Source organism: Heterocephalus glaber, unplaced genomic scaffold (assembly GCF_053883595.1).
Source record: "Heterocephalus glaber isolate CG9 unplaced genomic scaffold, H.glaber_assembly_v1.0 deba00000122, whole genome shotgun sequence".
Lineage (NCBI taxonomy): Eukaryota > Metazoa > Chordata > Mammalia > Rodentia > Bathyergidae > Heterocephalus > Heterocephalus glaber.
The window spans coordinates 2,382,051-2,404,610 of NW_028258138.1; the positions used below are offsets into that span (position 1 = coordinate 2,382,051).

General features: G+C 45.9%; 1 protein-coding gene across 4 annotated transcripts in view; it reads right to left on the bottom strand.

Annotated features, from left to right (window-relative positions):
* Nucleotides 1-22,560, bottom strand: part of Dscam (DS cell adhesion molecule) — a 589,901-nt gene that overhangs the window by 174,321 nt on the left and 393,020 nt on the right. For all 4 annotated transcript variants that reach the window (XM_087211193.1, XM_004842472.3, XM_087211196.1 and 1 more), the window contains one exon: nt 1,294-1,467. In XM_087211193.1, coding sequence (XP_087067319.1) covers nt 1,294-1,467 — 174 coding nt within the window. The remainder of the gene's footprint in view (nt 1-1,293; nt 1,468-22,560) is intronic.

Consider the following 22,560-nt stretch of genomic DNA (forward strand, 5'->3'; position numbering starts at 1 on the left):
AAATATTAGGTCCTAGATACAGGCTTGTGGAATAGAAAACTGCCTTATATACTTAAAATAAGATAACTGTAAAACAAATTCCTTTGCCCAGGAAAATATGGACTAACATTGGACAACATGGACACTCAGTTCTTGGGTTGCTTAATATTTCATCAATTCACAACTTTAAAAAAATTACTATGTCACGTTTGGATGTAGATGATGCCATGATGTGTCCTCAGATTCTTGCAAATCAGTTTCTCCAGAGCATAGAACTGAGAGGTCAAAAGTTGTCAAAACTTATGGCATGAATATGTGCAAAATGGATTTCAAACAGCTGTGTTTTGGAACTGTTTCCCAGTATAAAAGTTTAGTAAACAGCTTGGTATTTTCACTGGTTTTCTGGAAATAATAGAGTGAAATAAATTCTGACAATTAGGATGGATACTACTCGTTGTAACTATCTTTATAGTTCACACACACACACACACACACACACACACACACACATATACATCCATCCCTCTGAAATTCACTTTGTAGATCCAGCCCTCCTAATAAGTGATCTGGGAGAGATCTTTCCAAAGTAGCAATAGCAAAATTAAAAAAATTAAAACAGGGAGTTGGAGCCAAGCTTTCTTGTTGGGAAGAAATCACAGTTTATCCAACAGAAAACTGTGTATAAACAGACCCGAGCCATTCGTTATATACCAGACTGGCAATCATTTGTTACTGAGCAGGGCTCAGGCTGGCCAGCCGGTGGGGCTCGCTCCCGGTGTGGAAAGCGATTCCTCCCAGGGACTCTTTCCTGCACAGGGTCGTGGCAGAGACCCCAGGCGCCAGGCTGCACATTCCTGGCACTCTGTGCTTGTTGCCTTTTGGCGATAGGTTTCTAATGGTTTCATTGTGTTTTTTGTAATTATCTTGGAAAGAAACTCTATGGCCCAGCCAGGTCGGCAGATATAAAATGCGTGCAGAAAGGCTTCGGTAGAGAGGCCAGGCTTTGGACTTTCACGGTAAAATCGGCAGGAGAGCAAAGCAGATGCTAAAGGAGAGGTGGCCCAGGCCTGCACCTGCACCAGCCGCAGCCCCAGGAAGACAGAATGGGGCTCCGGCTTCCGGCTGTCAACAACTGGCTCTGTGCTCGGCAGCCTTCAGCCATGTTTCTGGGGCAACAAAGCTGGAAACTTGAAACCCCCACTGGAGCAAAGCCCCGGGTCTCTGTAGTTTTCACCTGGAAACAGGTGACAGGGAGACAATGGCAAGGCTAAGCCCCCGCCCTAGGTAGGAAAACGAAGCATTCTTCTTCCTTACTTTTAACCGTGAGGTACATGGACTTGCTGACGTCCGCGCCCACATCGTTGCTGACCTTGCAGAGGTAGTACCCGCTGTCTTCCTCCACCACGTGCTTGATCAGCAGTGACCCGTTGCTGAGGACCTGGATGCGGCCATTCAGGGCGATTGGCTGGAACTGGGGCACCCCAGCACCTGGGAGAGAACGGAAAAGGAGAACCGTGACGCCAAGGTGCGCAAACCCGGGGCGAGAGCACACGAGGGCGCATCCAGACCACAAAGAGACCGTGGAAAGGGAGGCTTGGCTACACAGAGGGTGTTTCTCTCCCTTCAGCACTGAAATTCCTGTTCGGAGAAAAACACATTTATTGAAAATGACAGCGTTTCAAAGTCGGAGATAAAAAGTAAGAGTGCTTACAGATAGTGCCTACATAAAAAGCTGAGCTTGATGAGTGTTTAGCTGATAAATTATTCAAAGACATCACAGTAGAACAACCACAGAAGTAGACATCGCTCATGGTACTAAATAAATTCCTCCTGTTCCCAGGGACTTAGTCCACGTGTGAACATGGTGGTGCCCCAGGGATGTGGCGTTTGAAGTCTTAGCTTGGCGCACACAAGTGAGGCCACAGAGAGAATGCAGGGATTGTGGATTTTCTTCTAAGTGGGCTTACGTTCCAGTGGAGAGACACCGACCACTGTGGCTATCACTTAGCGCTATTTTCCTAAGTGCGGCAGGCCACTGTATGAAGACAGTACAGGGCAAGCCCGGGCTCCCAGGCAGGAAGAGGATAACACAGTTGGAACATGCTAACGTCACAGAGGGGAGGGGAGTCCTATGGCAGACGAGTCATCTCCCCAGAGAGATGGGAAACTTGTGAAAAGACAGCATTTTAGAAATAACGGATCAGAGGAAGAGGCCTCGGGGAGTTCCTGGGAAAACAGTGGTGTGGATCACCCGGCCCCACTGCCTGCCCCTCTCAGGCCTTGCAAGTCTCTCCCAAGGAAGGCTTCTCTTTTCTGGTAGAAGTAGGGAGCCCACAGTGGCGGGGTCCTGCCTGAGGATGTGTGGATCTTCCTACAGGAGCTCAGGTGTGGGCTGAGGCAGGTGCTGGGGAGGAGCTGCTGGACAGGCCAGCTGTCTGGAGGGAGGACACTGGCCGGAGGAAAGAGGCTCCCTCCCGGCTCTGCACCCAGCTGATAACTTGCAGCTCAGTGGCCCTGGAGCTCTGGGTGCCAGACTGGCTGTGCTGTCCCTGAGTCATGGCAGAGACACAGGAAGTGGGTCCTGCACCCGGGAGAGCTTCCTCACTGAGTAACAGGAAGTGGGTCCGGCACCCGGGAGAGCTTCCTCACTGAGTAACAGGAAGTGGGTCCGGCACCCGGGAGAGCTTCCTCACTGAGTAACAGGAAGTGGGTCCGGCACCCGGGAGAGCTTCCTCACTGAGTAACAGGAAGTGGGTCCGGCACCCGGGAGAGCTTCCTCACTGAGTAACAGGAAGTGGGTCCGGCACCCGGGAGAGCTTCCTCACTGAGTAACAGGAAGTGGGTCCGGCACCCGGGAGAGCTTCCTCACTGAGTAACAGGAAGTGGGTCCGGCACCCGGGAGAGCTTCCTCACTGAGTAACAGGAAGTGGGTCCTGCACCCGGGAGAGCTTCCTCACTGAAGGAAGGAGCTCTCTTCTGCTAAGGCTGTGGAGAGTGAGAAAAGGGTGCTTTCCTTGCCCCTGCAAAGAAAAACTCTGTTAATCTGCAGAATTACATTTTTCTTTGATTAAATCAGAAATTTGGAGTCATAGGGAACTGGTAAACTGGAAAAGAGGTGTGAGCAATATAAAATAATTCACCTTTGGCACATGATAGAGGGAAGAGGTCAGGGCACACAGTCAGGTCTAAACTACAGAACTGGAAACAGCTGCAACCTACTGCATTCTCTACAATTCTCCTTTTCCTCCTTCATACTGGGGATTGAACCCACACCCTTCACACTGAGCCACATCCCCCTCCTGTTTTCTTTTTTATTTTGATACCAGGTCTCACTATGTCACCCAGTTGTGATAGTCCTGCCTCAGTTTCTCAGCGTGCTGGGATTGCAGGCATGTACCACTGTGCCTGGCTCTTTACTCTTCTTTTCTACACACAGTGGCCAGAATCCAGTAGGAAATTATGAGACACATACAAAGGGGGGGGGGGGGAAGAGGGAGGGGAAGAGAATGAATCAAAGAAAAAATCCACAGGTCCCTATAAGAAAAAGCTAACACTGCTGGACAGAGACTTTATAAGCATTATGTTTAATATGCATGAACACATGAAGGAATTCAGATGAAATATTAAAACGATAAAAAAGGACACAAAATAATAGGAACAACAAATACTGTATTAGGTACAGTTTAGAGGTGCAATGTCCCCCACCCCCCTGTGCTCACCGGTGGGCTGTTGCAGGGTGACTGGATCATGGGGTGCTGTGCTCATCACTCAAGAGCCTAGAGCTAAGTGAGCTGTTAGGAGGGGGTCTGGTTAGAAGGGGCGGTCACTGAGGTATGACCTGGGAAGGGGCGTCTCCCTCCTGGCTCCCCCTTCTCTCTCTCTCTGCTCTGTGGCCACCAGGCCTGAGCAGCTGTCTGTCCACCAGGCCATTTCTGCCTTGGAGCCTGCTGACCAGGAACTCTAACTGTGACACAAAGTAAACCTCTCCTCCTTCAAGCTGCGGGTTTTGAGGAAAGTGAGTAAGAAATATTAGATATGAGCAATTTATTAAAAAGCTTTATTAGCAGACAACACTGCAGAGGAAAGAATTAGGTCAACAGAAATTAGTAAAACAAAAAGGGCAAGAGAGAGAAATAGATTGCCCTAGAGTTCTGGAACAATACTGAATATTCGAAACATAGAAAACTTTAATACTACTCTAAGAATAAATTTGACTTAGTTGACACTAATGGAATTTTACACTCAACAAGAGCAGAAGATACACACACACACACAGAATATAATAGAATATATAGAGAATGGATATATATATATACACACATATATGTGTGTGTGTGTGTGTGTGTGTGTATATATATATATATATATATATATATATATATATATTTAAGGGTTTTTTTTTGAGGCAGGTTCTCACTATGTAGTTCAGGCTGGCCTTGAGCTTACTAGGTAGCCCAGGCTGGCCTTGAATTCATGGTGATTCTCCTGAAAATTACACAAGGTATACTTATTTCTACAGGAAAACTAAAACTGAGATGAATAACAGAAATATAACTGGAAAAAGCTCCAAATATTTGAAAAGTAATACTTGAGCAAAAGACTGGTAGCATTAAATGCTTGTGTCAGAAATGAAAAGAAACCATAAATTGGTTTAAGCCTTCTGAGCACTGTGAGACGGTATTATAGGAAGAACTACTGAAATCGAAAGCAAGGAGAAGGAAGAAAACTGAAGTCAATGAAAGAAAACAGAGAAACTGTAGAAAAAAAATCAATAAAACCCTAAGCTGGTTATTTGCAAAGAACAATGTAATAGACTTCTAGCTGAATTGGTCAAGAAGAAAAAAGAGCAATTGTAGCAACTGTAATAAAAGGACATTATTACCGCCCCCACTTAAGAAAGTAATAGGAAAATACAAACAATAATTTTGTGTCTATAAATCTGACAGCTTACATTAAATAGGTAACATTTCTTTAAAAGCTTCTCAAAGATCACTCAGAAAAGAGATAACCCTCATTCTTTATTACCTACGACAGCATAAAAGTTCAGATAGTTTCATTAGTGAATTCTACCCAACATTCAGGAGAAATACACTAGCTTTATACAGATCTTTCAGGAAGTACAAGAAGGAAGCTTTAAAACAATTCTATGTGGTGAGCATGGTTCCAATACCAAAATCAGACAAAAACTTTCCAAAAAAGAGATTCACAGACCAAAGGCCATCGTGAACACAGATATGAACATCCTTACCCCAAAATCACCAAACAAGGTTCATCAATATATAAGATGAAGACTACATCATGATTAGGTGGAGTTTACTCTATAAATGTAAGGTTGGTTTAAATTCAAAAATTTGTCAATGAAATTCACCACATCAACAGACCAAAACCTAACTATAACATGATCACTTTGATGGCTATAAAACAAGAAAAGAGGAAAATAAGGTGGCTTACAAAATTCAGCAACCATTCAGGACAAAATCTCATGGAAAACCAGGAATAAGATGAAATGTCAAGATAAAAAGGCTTCTCCAAAAGCTGCAGCTCATATCGTAGTTCACTGTGAAAGAATGAATGATTTTCTACCAAAGATTATGAAAGACAGTAGGATGTTCAGTGTCACTCTTCTCATTTAATACTGCTTTGAAAATTACAGCAAGAACAAAATGAGAAGAATGAAGTAAAATGAGCAGGGATTGGGAAAGAAGATAACTGCCCTAACTCATAGATATAATTACACAGATGATGTGAGGAAAAGAACCCACACAAAGGTTGCAACAACAATAAACTAAGTTTAGTAAAGTTGTGGGATGCAACACGAATACACAAAAATCAGCCAATTTTATTTTGCTATATGAGGAACAAACAATTGGAAATTGAAGCTAAAAGGACTGCACATTTGCACCAGAACATGAAACATTTAGGACAGATTCAATGAAATAGGTGCAATGCTGTCCCACTAAGAATTATTTTTTTCAATTTGAGAACAATTAAAGGAGATTTAGTAAGCATAGAGTTATACAATGTTCATGGATAGAGACACCAACATTTTCAGATAGAGGCTGGCAACCATTCCCTGTACAGGGCCAGAGGGTGAATACCGTATGCTTAGCTGGCCACACAGTCTTTTATGGGACCATTAATCTCTGCCAAAGAAGCATGAAATCATACACAGAAAATGCTTGTGTTAGAGAAACTGATTTATAACAACAAGCTGTGGGCAGAATGGGCCGACACCTGTTTTAAAGGCATGTAAAAGGAGTGCTAGTCTGATAATCATAAAGTTGTAAGGAGGAACATTACAGGCCATACTTGTTTGATTTGTTCTTTATTACACATCTAAGGCATAAACTATTATAAAATGGTTCCAGGTATACTTTATCTATTTTGCAGAGGTAGGGATTGAATCTAGGACCTTTGCACCAAGCTATAATCACAGCCCCTTTTAAAATTGATTTTTTATTTTGAGACAGGGTTTTTCCAAGTCATTAAGTTGCCCATACTAGCTCCAACTTTGCAACCTTCCTGATTCAGCCTCCCCGTGTGCTGGGATTACAGGCATGTGCCACCACACCTGGACGTCTAAGTAGACAAATTTTTTAAAAATTCATCTTATTTACAAGCAACTCAAGATCAGAGTGAAAAAAGTTTAAAATATATTTTATTATCATTTCAATATGCTTCTTTCCTTGGGATTAGCTATGAACATTTTATAAAGTGGGACTAAGTGAACAAAACTATTCTGATTTTTACTCCTTACAAGTACAGAAATAGCCACAACATATAAAATGTAAAATATTCTAGAAACATATATGAGATAGATTAATTTAAAACTTATATGAAAGCTCACAGGTATTTTAAATGCTTGACTCTGAATGAACACATAAATGAGTGACTGCTTCTGAAAAATAAGGAATGAAATTATTGAATGAATGAAAGCTCTATGCAACTAGGGCTTACTACTGAGTAAAGCATGATAATTCTGTGAATCTTCTCTCAGAAATGCAAAACTAGTATCCAAATGCAGAAGACTGAATCTAAACTCATATCTCTCACCATGTACTAAACTAAAATCAAAATGGATCAAAGTTCTAAACATTAAAACAGAAACAACCTGCTGGAATATAAAATAGGTAAAACTCTTGAAGTCACAGGCATGAGCAAGGACTTCATTAACAGAATCCCAGTTGCACAGAAAATAGTGCCAAGAATCAACAAATGGGACCACATCAAATTATAAAGCTTGTGCACTGCAAAAGAAGCAACCAACAGAGTGAAGAGACAACCTACAGGGTGGGGAAAACTTCTGCCAGCCACTCCTCGGATGGAGGACTAATATCGAGAATATATAAAGATTTCAAAAAATTAGACCCCAAAATAAAAGATGCAAACAAAAAATGGGCCACTGAAACAAATAAGACACTTCACCGAAGAAAAAACAGTCAATAAATACATGAAGAAATGTTCAGCATCGCTGACCATTAGAGAAATGCAAATTAAAAAACACTGAGATTCCATCTTACTCCAGAAACAATGGCCTTCACCAGGAAATCAAATAATAGCAAGTGCTGGTGAGGCTGTGGGGAGAAAAGAAGCCTTCTCCATTGCTGGTGGGGATGTAAACTAGGAAAACTATTACAGAAATTAGTGCGGAGATTCCTCAGAAAACTGAAACTGTTAATACCACTTGATTCACTAGTCCCCTTCTTCCCAAAGGTGTTAAAGACATCATATCCCAGTGACCCGTGCACACACATGGTTATAGCAGCACAACTCACAACAGCTAAGTCTTGGAAGCAGCCTACATGGCCATCAGCAGATGACTGGATAAAGAAAATATATTTATATGCAATGGAGTATACTCTGCCATAAAGAAGAATAAATTTGAGTCATTTTCAGGAAAATGGATGCATTTTGAGACTGTGATGTTGAGTGAAATAAATCAGACACACAAGCTTAAATATCATGTGGTTTCGCTTATATGAGAACCCTAAGATATAAGTAAAGAGCACAATAACAGATAGATAATAGGTTGCAGGGAGACAGATCTCTCTCAAATGGGAAGAGGATCGGGAGATGGAGGGAGGGGGTGGTGGGTGCAGGGAAGGGGATGGAAAAAGAATGAATCCGTGCTTGGTGCAGCCCCCACTCCACAGAGGATGTAAACATCAGGTACTGCAAACAGGAACTCATAGAATTTTTTTTAAATGTGATAAAAAAGTAGGAAAAGATAAATGCCTTCTTTTTCTCTCTCTGATTTCAATCCCACTCTGGGGAATGAAAGACTTCCAGGTATTTTCTAAGCACCTAACAAAGTCTCTGTTTTACATAAAAGAATTTGTTGTTCAATTACTGAGCACCCACCCTGTAGCAAATACTAAGCAATTAGCTCTGGGTTCTGAAGATGGCATCACCTCCCACTCCTCTCCCCTCCCGGCCCCTTCCTGCAGAATAGTAGCTGCCCAGCTGTAAGTGGCCCGGGGGAGGGCCCTGGGCACGGAGGGTGACCTGCAGCCACGTGGGGGGCATGGGATCCTGGAATGAATGCACCTAGCCCACCTGGAGCGCAGGGTGGGGGAACCAAGCCAGGCTGCTCAGCGTGGCCCGCCTGGTGCCCACGGAAACGGAGACAGGCACATGAGTGCTATTTTAAGGGGTCAGTTTGGGATGGCCTGTCCCACAGCAGCTGATCACCTGTGCCCCGCACTGTGAGAAACTAGGGAAGTCCAGAAGCTTTCCCTCTGCCCCTAACAAGGGGATGCTAAGAAGACCCCCGCCTCTTAGGCACAGCACACAGTAGGTGCATATGTTGTGCTGCTGTTGCTTTAATTCTGCTTCTAATGATTGTTATGGTTTGAATTTGTTTTCTTAATTTTATTGGTGCACTTTTGATAGACATAAAGATCACATTCATCGCAGGGAATTCCTCTTGTCCATGATATATCTTGATTCTTCTTTTTTCCCGTTCCCCTCCCCTCCCTTGAACCCCTCTTCCCCTCCTTATTTACAAAAGCTTTGCATCTATTTAGTCATCTTGTAATTACTCGACTCTATCTTAAGGACCACCCTGGGAAGCAACATCTCCACTCAGCCCATCCACAGAGGAGGTGCAGGGCAGGCCGCCTGCAGGGCTAATCTCTGGAGTGAAGTTCTGACCAAAGGTCATGCACAGTGAAGGGATAACCCGTGCTGATTCATGGCTCACTAAGCAATGTACTAATTTCAACTCTACCGGGGCTGGTTAAGGGTTAAAGTTTTTCATCACACATGTACATTATTAAGCATTTTAATCTTCATCATTATAACGGATAGCTTACATTTTAACTTGCATGTTTGAGTGTTTTGTATTTTCTATTTTTGCTCATAGAAAAACTTTTTATTAATTTATTGGCCATTTTTACTTGTTCTTAATACACTGCCCATTTAGATCCATTACCCATCTTTCTACAGGGCTTTTTTGTTTTCTTCTTAATGTTGTAAAGTACTTGGACTTTAATAAAATGTTTATATATCTTTATTTTAATAAATGTTTATATATCTTTATTTTATATTCTTATAAAATATTATATCTTATCTTTATATCTTCATTAAATATTCTTAAAGAAACTGTGTTGTTTTTATCAGAATTGGATGTTGAATATTATCAGCTGCTTTTTCATCTGTGGAGATGATTATATGTCTTTTCTTCTATAAAAGTAGATCGTGCTTTAAAGGATTTGGCTTTGTAAATTACAGAATTAGTTCTTATGGAGAAAATATTCTTTAGTGTAAGGATAAAGGATTTTACTGGAACCTAAAAATGAAAGAGAACCCTTTGACTTTTATTTGAGTACTTAAATTTGGTCCACATTTTGAAAATCTGTTAAGAATACTGATTTCTCTCTCCCCGTTGACTGCATTTGAGGGCTAGTCCAGCCTAATACACACATTCTGAACACAGAATTTTAAAAAACATGTCCGTGAGACTGAAAATCAGGAACTCTGAAAGTGGTATGTGTTCTTTTTGCATTGTTTTCTTTTTTTGGTACCGGGGATCAAACTTGGGTCCTTGTGCTTTCGAGGCAGGCGGCGGAACCACTGAGCTAAATCCCCAGCCCCTGAAAGTGGTCTGTGCTTTACAAATCATGTAAAATTTGTTAAAACAACTCTCAACATCTAGAGAAATACTGGCAAGATGTGCAAGAGGACTGTCTGCGGCAACACCACCTATTTCTTCCCTCAGAGAGTTTTCTCCAGAAAAATAACTTTTAACAGTTGACACATTTATGGTAAAGCATTATAGCACAACGTTTTAAAGAATTAAAATACAGTAACTGCAAGGCTAGTCTGTCTCAATCAGTGCAAAAGGGTGATGCACTGGTTCCTATGTGGGCTAGGACTATTAATTATTTAAGGGACCTAATGAAGACATAAATAGAGTATAAGTGCATTCGAAATCACTAAATCTTCTGTTTTCATCAGAAAAGTGAGGCTAAGCTGAGAGGCGACCACACCTACAGACCTGGTCATTAAACCCGCCAGACACATGGCCTCACAGGGCCTGGATCCAGCTGAGTTTGCACTGCGGGGGTGGGGTGGGGTGGGGTGGGGGGAGTGGACTGCGCCATGGTTTGGTAGAATTATTGGTCACCTACTTTTGGTACATCATGATTCCAAAGAGTAAAATTTAACCCACTGTGTACGATGCGCAAATCTCCTAATTCTCTTAGCACCAGGTAAATACTCCGGGTGATCAGCTGGAAGACACACTGTACAAAGCAGCAGTCTGTAATTAAAGAGCTGTCGCTTTTCTGGAGCTGGCTGAGGCCGAGCGGGGATGATTTCAATGCTCCATTCCTGGAAATGAGGTGCTGAGGCAGTGGACAAGTGGTGTGCTGACCGATGGGCTAGGGTAATGCAGGGTGACCTCTCCGTGATGCTGAAAAGACACCCCACTGTGCTCCCCGGTACTGACGCAGGGATGGTAAGGCTGACGGCTGACGGAGACAGGGGAGCCCACTGTGAAGGCAGCAGCCTAAGCTACTGCTCCATCTTTTCTTTCACTCTCGGGTAGTTCCTGGTCTTGGTTGAGAGTATAAGGACTTAGGTTCAGATACTCGCTAAGTGACTGCATCTTTGAGTAGGTGGCTCACTCTCTCTACATCCTAATTCCGTCATATGTGAAGTGAGAGGGAGGCACTGACGTACTGCACAACCGTTTCTGTCAAGGGAAATGAGACTGCGGGAAGACGCAAATATCTGCCTGTAGGACTGGAAGGAGGCGGGCAATGAGCATGCTCAGTCTCCCCCGCAGGAGGAACAAGATGGATTTGAAGTGGCACAGGGTGATGGTGAGAGATCCCGCTGAGCTCCTGGGTCCCTCCGATGGCACGGCTGCAAGTGTCTTCCTCCTCACAGAGGAAGCAGAGCCGCAGTCCTCTCCATCCCACGGATGGCAGTGCTTTGCTAAAGAATGGGTCTGGCCAGCTTCTTCAGGGCCAGGGTTGCAGGGCAAAAGGGGGTGCAAAGCTAAGAGGGGAAGACGAGGAGAGGAAGGGAGGAAGGAGAGGAAGCAACCGCGGTTGCACCTGTTAAGAGTCTGCAGCTGGTTGTTGAGATTCGGGCCCCTGGCTCAGTGCAGGCTGAGCTGCTGTGGGTCACGGAGAAGAAGCTGGAAGAGGATGGAGGCACGGTCCTGAGGCAGTGGTCCCCTTCCAAGCCGGAGAGCTGTGCACAAGGCCAAGGAGAGACGCTTCGTCATTACAGCTCCCGCCGTGATATTTTATCTCTAGTTTGTGTCCAAGGCTGTCTTGATACTCAACACTGCCACCTCCTCTCTAAACTCTTCCTTCAATTCCAGGGCTGGAAGCCTGAAAATTAAGTTTCCTAGCTCTTCTGTTCCCCAGCCACTTCGCCAATGAGAGGCATTTAAAGCACCTTGGAAGGAGTAAGTGTTCTGTGTTCTTTGGAGCCAGCACATGGGTGCATGGGCAGAGGCTAATCAGCAGGGCTATCAGCCAGCCTCCGGGAGAACTTCCATAAGCAGCTGTCAGGCTAGATGATGGCTGCTGCCACTGACAGGGGTAGATTCTCAGGTTTTTACATACTGTATCTCGAGTACCTAAAAGGCAGCTCTGTCCCATCCTTGATAAATTCTACGTGATTCAAATTCCTATACTTAATCCTTCCTTGATAAAACACCACACACTGAGATGGCATCAGACAACTTTTGAAAGTTTGCCCGTGATCACATTCACTGTACAATTCAGCCATCTCCCCAGAATTCCTTTCTTTCTATGCTGAAGAAACCTATCCATGAAGTCCAACCGTAATCCTGGACATAATGGACAAGAATTGTGTTTTATCATCAAGATGGAGCATTGACACTTTACCCAATGATCGGAAAGTTGAATTATGAACCAGCCTGATTCAGTACTTGGCGATGTGACGCGGGACGCTGGAGGGGTGTCCCAGGTCACACAGAGGATGTGATGATGCCACAGCTTAGCTTTGGGGCTGGGGAGCCCCTAGAGCTGTGTCTTCAGCTCTTGGTGGAGCAAGGGACCCTCGAATACACCCCCCTCATGCAGTATGGTCCCCTCTATGAAGATAGCTAGAAAGTTCCTAGGGAAAGAAATGAGAAAGAGGAAGGATGGAGGTGAGGGGAAAGAAAAGCAGCACCGATGGGCACCGGGGCTTGTGAGGAGGCAGCCCCCACCCCGGATGGGGTAACTGCCATAAGCTCCTCTTCCATGGGCGTCCACAGCAGCTCCAGCCTCTGAGACTCCACTTGTATTCGGGTTCTTTTACTACCGTTAAAGGAAGAAAATAAAATAATACATCAAACATCCTTCCCCTGTTCTGCTGACTACCCTTTTCCAAGAACTCATTATTGCTTAGTGAGTCCACTGTCCCTACCTGGGGACATGTTAGAAGAGCTGCTTTATTGTGCATGGGGGAGCCGCACTGGACTATGAAGCTGGGCTGATTTTTACCATGTAGGCCACAGGGAGATGTCTTCTTGTCCTTTCTGGCATCCGTGGCACTCTCCCTGGATTAATTCAGGATTCATATCATAGCATTAGGCCTAAGAGGAGACCAGGGACACTGGACAATATCTGGGCCCTAACAGTCTGCCCAGGCTGGTGCTGAAGGCAGAGCAGGTGCTGCTGGGAGGGCCTCGAGGGATCACTGGGTTCCAGTGAACCAATGTCCAGAGGGGTCCATGATAGTTAATGCTGTCAACTTGATTGAAGGGGTGAATGCCCAGCAAATCAGTAAATCTCACTTCTGGGTGTGTCTGCGAAGGTCCTGCCAGAGATAACTGGCATGTGAGACAGCAAACAGGGGGAGACCTGCCCTGAAGGTGGAGGGCACCACCCAGCATCCTGGGGGCTTAGACAGAACACAAATGCAGGAAGGGGGAAGCCGAGCACTGCATGTTCCCCCCTTCTCTCTGCTTCTGGGCTGCCATGCAGTGAGCAGCTTTTCCTCCACCACACTCATCTGCTGCGGGGTTTTGCTCTGAGCAATGGACCCAGCTTATGATGGACTGAAACCCTGAGCCCAAAGAAACCTTTCTTCCTTCAGGTTGTTCTTAGGTGCTTCTTCACAGTGACTAGAAGCCGACTAACCCCACAGGTCCAAGGTGTGGGCATTCAGAGCTGGTCCTGCCATAACTGGAGCTCTAAGCAGCTTGAGAGCAGACAGGAGGGGCGAGACCCGGGTGGGCAGCAGCCTCTGCTGGGCGGCTTTGCTGGCAGAAGTTTGATTCTGGAATCTTCACCAGGAAGAGTAAGGTGAGGCCAGGATTAGACAGACTGGTCCCCAAGGAGGGACCAAGGCCAGACTCAGGAACAATGCAGAGACCAGGTTTCCAAACAGGGAGGTGGAGGGGACACATTCAAAGCAAAGGCTACAGAGCGGACACGAGAGGCCCGAGCGTGAATGGTCCTGAGTAGACACGAGGCTTTATAATCCCTTGGACAGGGAAATCAGGAGTGCTCAGGCCCAAGGCGGGGGGCAGAGTGAAACCTCTAAGTCAGACAGCAGGACGAAGGAATGCATAAAAAACTAAAAAAAACGGACTCCTCCAAATAAAAGACCCAGTCAAAAAACTGGCAACAGAAATGAATAGACACCTCAGAAGGAGTACAGATAGTCAATAAATACATCAAAGAATGGTCGACACTGGTGGGTCTTAGAGAAATGCCAATTAAAACCACACTGAGATTCCTCCAGAAGAAATGGCCATGGTCAAGAAATCAAATTACAACAAATGATGCTGCAAGGAAAAAGAGCCCTTCTGCACTATTGGTGGAATGTAAACTAGTACAACCACTATAGAAATCAGTGTGCAGAGTCCTCAAAATACTAAAAATTCCATTGCACCCACTATTCCCCTTCTAGTTGCCTTCCCCCAAAGAGTTAAAGACATCATATCACAGTGACCCATGCACACCCATGTTTGTAACAGCACAACTCATAGTAGCTGCATCTTGGAAGTGGCCTCTATGGCCATCCACAGATGAATGGATAAAGAGAATGTGGTATTTGCACACTGTGGAGCAGTACTATACCATAAAGAAGGATAAATATGAGTCATTTGTAGGAAAATGGATGCCCCTTAAGACCATAATGTTAAGTGAAATAAATCCGACTCACAGCTAAAATATCACAGGGTTTCTCATATATGAGAAACTCAAAGTATACATAAAGTGATACAGAAAAGTTTTAGATAACTTAATAGATTGAATATTAAGGTAGTTGTAGAAGCAAAATAAGCAATGTGTTCTTTTAAGATTTGCTTTTCCTGTAACTCCTTGTTTAAGGTGAGGATTATCTGACTCTAACCAGTAACTTCATTAACCTAACAAAGTTACCATGCCAGGGTGAATTTACAATGTATATGGCCTATTTTGTGTCTGTGACTTGTAAATAGGAACTGGAATTGTATTTACATATCAAAGACCACTAGGGATGAGATAATGGCTAAAAAGGATATAAAAAGGGAAATGCTGAACAAAGGGCACGGATATTGACCAGACTGGTTTCTGGCATGCCTGTCCACTCGCGAGAAGAAATTTTATTATTTTATCCGAATTCTGTGTCTCTGTGTATTTCTTTCCGAGATTTCTGTAACAAAAGAACAAAATAAAAGATAGATAATAGGAAACAGAGACAGGTCTTCTGCAAATGGAAGGGGAAGGGGACCTGGAGATGCAGCGATGGGGCGGATGGGAATGCAGATGTGTGAAGGACACGCACCGACTCCCCTGAGGAGCACGGTCGTTCTCTACTGCAAACAGGGACTAATACAAACATTGTTAAGAGAGCTTGGCAGGAACTCTGAAGGACTGGGAAACTATGGGTCATCTCAGTCGGGACTGAGTTATTCCAATACCAAGCCTCTGCTTCCCTCAAGAGGACAGGACAGAAAATGCATTGAAGGGGGCATTTTCTACCCTGAGCATTTGCCTCTCGAGACCACCTTGTGAACGGACAGCAAGCGCTGTGTAGGGTGAGCGTCTCTGGCTGCAGAGGAGGCAATCACCTGGGCCATCTCAGCAAGGCCTGGCACTGGTGCCGTGGTGGTAGAAAACATGTCATAGAGCTAACTGCCCAAGGCACGCGGAATTGCCCCTTCCTTCCGTGTATTCCTTAGGATATTCTGACATGGCTTTGAGAATGATGGAGGGCCCCCAGGATGTCACCTTGACCTTGGGAGGGACCAAGGTAGCTGTCCTGGGCAAGATGCTGACCCAGGAGAACACTCCGGGGAGGGTCCCCGGGGCCTTCTGACCAGGTGTGTTGAGCCTTTGTGCAGCCTATGCTTCCCGTCTGGAATTGAGCACCTTCCATGGACACCCCCAGCAATGCTTGTGAGTATCTGGTTTTATTTTTGTAAATTTCTCAACAAAAGAATCAGGTCTCTGTTGGCCCTAGGATTCCTGCAGGTGGGTGACAGGAAGCAGAAGGGAGGCTCGGGGGCCTGGTGGGAGGGGATGGCCAGGCCCCTGGTCAGCCACACTGTGTGAGGCAAATACTGCCAACCTCCAACAGCCCATCCCGGGACAGCAAGAGAGGACAGTGCAGAGGCAGAACTGACTCTGCACCAAACAGTGACAGGTGCTCGGGGCCTCCAGGGAAGTGACAGAGGGAGACCAGGGTCTGGGGCGAATGCACCAGGGCCACCCAGAGCGGGAAGGACGGGCAGACGGTGGCAGGAGGAGCCTGCCTAGAGAGGAGCCAGCAGGAGGAGGAGGCTGCCATCCCAGCAGCTGCCCGGTGGGGTGGTGCTGGAAAACACCTCCTCCTGCTGAGAGAGGAGAGATGTGGACGCACTCAGAAGCCAGCAGATGAGAGGAAACTGGACGGCAGTGGGCATACACTCATTTCCTAGTGCTGATGCGAAAGCAGTGACACGGTCAATGGATACAGCAGAAGCAGATGTGGGAATGGAGGCTGCCCGCGTACTGGGGAGTCTCAGTACCCGAACAGCATCAGCGTTCCCCCATCAGCTCCGCATTTACAATCCTCCAACTTTTCCAGAATAACTGTTTAGAAAAAAATTTTTTTTTGGAGACAAAGTCTTGCTATGTATTCCAAGTGGGCCTTGGAGTCACTCAGGGTTTTAGAAATTTGATAAAAATCTCCTTCAAATTATTCATCTAGAGGAGCCAAACAAACAACAATCCATACAAAAACACCAAGATATTTTTGAAAAAGAAAATCAGCAAGGGGAGTATTGTCATGCCAAATACTGAAACACAGGTGATTCAGTGTAACAGAGAGAGGACTAGAATCAGACTCCAGTATTTACATGTTGCCACGACTATAAAGCATTGCGAGTCAGTGGGAAAGGTTGGGCTATTTGCTGAGCGGTTTCAGGACAACTGTCTGGCCATGTAAGTTATGATGATGACAGCGATGACAGCAGACACTGCGTGTGTGGGCTGTTATCTGCTAGGTGCATAATAAATTCTCTTGGACAATCTCACCAAATGGCCATGCTACCGCCTCTGATCTGTTTTGCACAGAATAAACTGGTCCACGCAGGATTAGAGACTGCAGGCAGATACAGGAGACAGAGTTGTGCAGGAGTAGAACACACAGCCCATCGCTTAGTGATGACTTCTGCTTTCTCAGCAATGTTTCACTGTTGCCACTTGTGGTGCTGGGGATCGAACCCAGGACCTCAGGTGCATTAGGCCAGCACTCTGTCTCTGAGGTGCAGCTATATCCCTGCTCCTTTTCATAGATTGCTATGTCACTTCCTTCTCTAAAATAAAATCCCAATTTAATGTGGCTTTATATTTAAATTATGAGATTGAGGGTTTGAACATGGAAGCAGAAGCCAGCATTTCTGTCTCTCTTCCTGGGAAGCATCAAAAAGCAAATGGGAGAAAAAAATCCTAAAACTACAAACTCCATTTTCTGTGGGATTAGGAAATGGCTAACATCGCAGCTGTGACACGTGAATGGGCAGCTGACCGTGCTGGCTGAGCAGAGGCGGGCAGGGAAATGCCAGTGAGTGGGCCAGGCTATGAGTCCTGGCTGCATCGGGACAGCGCAGGCAAACCCTGCACCAGTGAGAACAGGGGCCTGCAGACTGGGGCTGAGTCTGAGAATCAGAGAGATTCAGGTAAAGTGAGGAATCAGATATTTGCACAAAGCAACCTCTTTCTGGGGATACAAATTTTCCTCATATGCAAATGTTCAAAAGGAGGCCAGCACCTAGCAAAGGTACTATAAGAAAAGTGGAAGGAAGAAATAGAAAAACATCAGGTATTAAAGTCTCCCCAGCAAAATGTTGCCATGACTTAGATGAAAACTGTGAACAGTCACTTGCCTATAAAGCCAGAGCTTGGGAGTGAAATGTGAGCTGGAAGCACTGGAGAAAGGAGGAAAAACAAAATAAAATTACATAGCAAAATTCTGGAGTAAGTAGGAGGCAGCACAAAAGAGAAAAGGTTTCGGTGAGGAAAAGGACATACAGGGAATAGAAGTGGGAGAACATCAGATAAAACAACATGGAAGCAACCGAGTCAAAAAACCAGAGAGAAAAATCACAGTGACAGATGACGGATGACAGATGATGGCTCTTACCGCCACAGCGGGAGTCCTCCAAGAAGACAAAAATCATGGAAGAGAACAAATATATCTAGATACAAAACATTTTAAAAACTGAAAGATAACTTAAATCTATGTATTTATCCCACATCTGTGGGAAAATCGACCCCTAATGAACCTCAGCAAGGTGCAGACCAGCATGTCCAGATTCTACACTGCTGTCTGGTACATTCGGGCACAAAGACAAAGTCTCTTCTACAGGGAGACCGGCCCACCCGGGTCTGTCCCTGGAAGCCCTGTGAGCTGCCATCTCCTCTGTGGGCGGGAAGTGGGCTTCAGCAGAGGAGAGACAAGGGAGGAGCCACTGTGGACGGGGAAGAGCCTGGAATAGCGTGGTGGGAAAACCCCAGGGCCACAGAGCTGGCGCTGAAGACAAGATCAGCCTAACACAGAAAGAGCGAGTCGGGCTCACGGTAGGGAGAAGACTGGAGTGTATGGGGAGGAAGAAGAGGGGAGGGAGGGGGCGGGGAGAAAGGCTATTCAGGGAACAAGCGGGCCACGCCTCCACTCCCCTGCCGGGCCAGACCCGGGCGCACCGTCAGACTCTGGCCCTGCTCTCACGCCTGTGCCCATCCATCCGCTACAGAAAGTCGCAGTCTGACCGTTTCCCCTCCCCAGCCCCAGCCCCCGGCCCAAGCTGCAAGGCAAGGGTTCCCTGCCCTCCGGAGGTCTCCGAGGGGCACAGCAGCCCCATGTGGTCCTTTGAAGGTTCCCGGGCTCCCTCTACTCCAGCGGCCTTCTCCCTGTTTCAGCCCCCGCAGCGGAAGAGGACGCAGCATCATCCTTGCTGCTCTGAGAACCCCGCCTGGCAAAGCTGCATGCTCACCATGACTGACACAGCGGCTGGGTCTCCCGGGGCCTCTGGGGCTCCCGGTCACCCATCTGCCTTGGTATTTCCGGGACGTCCCAGGCCCCAACTCGGCCCAGCGCTGGCACTGGCTGGTCCCTTCCCTTCAGCCCTCGGGTCACACACAGGCTCAGCCACGACCCTGCCTCAGGTCCTCCCCGACAATGCTGTTTTCAGTGCGAACTACTTCCCGCTCCACTGCCCGCCGCTCTGACATTTGTCTTGGGCCTTCCTGGGCACCAAGGAGCCTGTGCACAGCCAGCAAGAGCAGAGGATGCCCCGGGCAGGCCCCGGGCCAGGGCTTGGTCTGTCCTCCGCTGTGGCAACCCTGAGGTGGCCCTGGTCCCGGGACGATAACAGACACCAGTGTCCCTTTGCTGTGAATGGGATGCCTGTGGATGGATGCTGTTCCGCTGTGCACAGGGGAAACCTCCCAGCTATGAAGCTCTGAGTTTTCAAACCTCTTTTTAGACAAGAGACCTCATTTGTTTACATAAAAGGAAAAACCAGGGGCCAGAGTTAAATGTCTCAGCTTCACGTATTCAACTCAAGGTTCAAAAGAGAGCGACCCTGTTTTTCAGCAAGGGTTGTTTCTGCAAAGGCCGCTGTTATTCAGGTCTAAAATGTTCCCCGAAAGTCTTCTGTGTTCAGAGTTGTTGGGCTTTCAGAAAGTGACTGGGTCTTGCGGTCCTAAGTTCCTCAGTGGTTAATCCACGGATGGGATCCCACACTGAGAGCATTACTGGGTGGTGATGGAAACAGGAGCCTGGGCGAGCTGAAGGGAGGAGTCTGGAGGTGCGGCCTGGGCCTCTCTGGGCCTGGCCCTTCCTCTCGAACTCAGACCCATCTCTCCACTTCTGCTTCCGGGTGAAGCGCGTGACCTTTGCCCTGAAGTTCCACCTCCAGTGTATAGGACCAGGGCAGCTGCTGTGGACCAAAACCTCTAAAACCGAGAGCCAAGAGAAACCTTTCCACCTTTAAGCTTTTTTTTCTTAGGTGTTTGGTCACAGCAAAGAAGAGCTGACTAAAACAATTCCCTAAGCCACCACAATATAGATGGCATGACTGAAAAACAGTGAAGATGTAAATTTGAAGACAGATCTTCTTACAGTAGAAGGCGCATTGCCACGAATCCCCTCAGCATCCTCCCCCTCGCTTCAGACACACTCCTGACATCATTCTCCTCCCTGTCTGCAGCAGCTCTGGAGTCCTCTTTCCCAAAGGTCTTTAGTTGTCTGTCCTGGCTGCTTTGGTGTCCTGAATCGGTTAATAACATTTCCCTGTTAGGATCATTTTGGCTTTGGGATAAACCGGAAGTCACACAGTGCCACATCGGGTGACTAAGGTGGATGAGGACACAGGGTCGTGTTTTTAGGAGCTGCCTTTCTGCTGGATGGCGCTTGCCTGCATTCACTATATTTCTGATCACAGAAGACAGGAAAGAGGACTTCCTTAGCTGTTTTAGAAAGTGGAAAAGTGATGGGATAACGTGTTCAAGCAAGTGGAATTTGTGGCAATTGTGTCTTTTACTGCAATCAATTTTAAAATTTAAGTATTGACCCCACATTTCCATCACACCTCCTACTCTAGAAATTTGCAGCCCAGTATTAAGTGGCTGCAACTCTCAGGAAAACAACCTGAGCCTGTTCTATTTGCATCTGCACTTCAGTTTGTAGCGTCTATTTTGACTATAGGAAATATGTTCCATGAGCAAGGCTGAAATTTTTAAAAAAGAAACTTATTTATTATTTGCATAATTAAAAACAACACTATCCAATAGACCTCTACTGGACTGGGAAATATTTAAGAAGAAATATCTGGCTATAATAAGCAGGCACTACTGAAAACTGAGGCAAGATGTATAAAAAAAATAAAATTCTAGCAAACTGTCAGCACATCTCAAGAGCTATAAACATGGTTCACTCCTGGAGCCGGCCACTCTACTTACAGCAAAGTATCCCCTGGGGAAAAATGAACACATTGACAAAGATCAATGTGATCGAAGTCATTAGGACATTTTTTCCGACAGGAAGAAACCCACAACTTCCAAGAGCCGTGCTGGAGACACCTCGTTGCCAGGACCCACCCGCCCTCTTCCTTGGTCTGACAGCAAAGTTGTGTTCATGATGGCAGCTGCTGACACAGGTGGGCGAGGCCCTCCCTCCCTGTCACCATCTTCCTGTCCCCTGGAACTGTGAAAGCTGCCACCACAACTGCTTGGCTGTCTCCTTTGGGTGCAGGAGATGCTCGCTAAGAGGGGCAGGACTCTTCTTAACTGAGGAGAAGACCTGTTTCCAGACGACTTGGGGGAGCCAAACAAAAAGGGTGAAATCCTGCCATTTGTGACAACATGGGTGAGGCTGGAGGACATTACGTTAAGTGAAATGGCCAGGAACTAAGAGAATCCTGAAGGGCCAAGGGCACTGGCACAGGCCTGTCATCCCAGCTACTCAGGAGGCGTAGCCAGGAGGACAGCAAGCTTGCCTCGGCTTGTGTAACCCCGTGCACTCCTGTCTCCAAATAGAAAAAGGGCTTGGGATGTAGCTCAGTGACAGAGCACTTGCCTAGCATGTGTGAGGCCCTGGGTTCCATTCCCGGTTCCATTAAAAATGTGTGATCTCACTAATATGTGGAATCGAAAACGGTTGTTCTGATAGAAATAGAGTAGAACAGTGGTTAGCACCAGTGGGGAAGGAGGGCTCGGGGGAGGCTGGTCAGCGAGAAGAGACAGAGGGTAAATGCTGGTGTGTGGCACAGCAGGGTGAGTGGTTAGCAGCAACTTACTGTGTATTTCAAAATTGCTAAAAGAGAGGATTTTGAATGTCCTGCCCCAAAGAAATGATCAGTGTTTAAGACCGTAGATATGCTAATTACTCTGACTTGATCACTGCACAATGTTCGTATGCAAGGAAACACCGTATTGTAGTCCGTGGGTAGGTACAACAGGTAAACGGGTACAATTATGTGTGGGCCTAAAGCAAAAGCTGCAAAATAAAATGCTACATCGAAGCTACCTCCATCCAGAGAAGATACGAAGAAGAGTGAACCTTTCCGAATGTAGGCTGCTGAACTCAGTCTTAGCCAAGACGAGAGTCAACGCGCTCACCAATGTACTAACACAAACTTCATACAGACATTAAGAAATAACATTAAACATGTCTTTGTTGACATGGAAAGACATTTACAGCATACTGTTAACTGAAAAAGAAGATTATCAGCCAGGATCAGTCACATGATCAAAGTTTTAAAAAAATGTATGACTATAGATATATAACTGGGGGGGGACAGGCATGAGAGGTCAGACAAAAGTATTTCCAACAATCATCTTTGATTGTCTTTGATGTTATTAAATGGGGAATAAACTTTTTTGAAGTTTTAATGTTTTCCTTGATGACGCGGTATTTCATAGGAAATTTAAAAATGAAAAAGTAACTAGTTTGTGAGTCAATGCCGGGCAGGGATAGAGTGCCCGAGCTGCCCACGACAGAGGGTAACTCGATCTGTACGAAACTCTTCCAGACAAACAGGACACAGAGATAAGTGTGCCAGTGACGTGAGTAAGATTCTTCACGGGAGAAAGACATGTCCCGTAACACAGGGCGAAGCATTTGAATGCCAGTAGTATT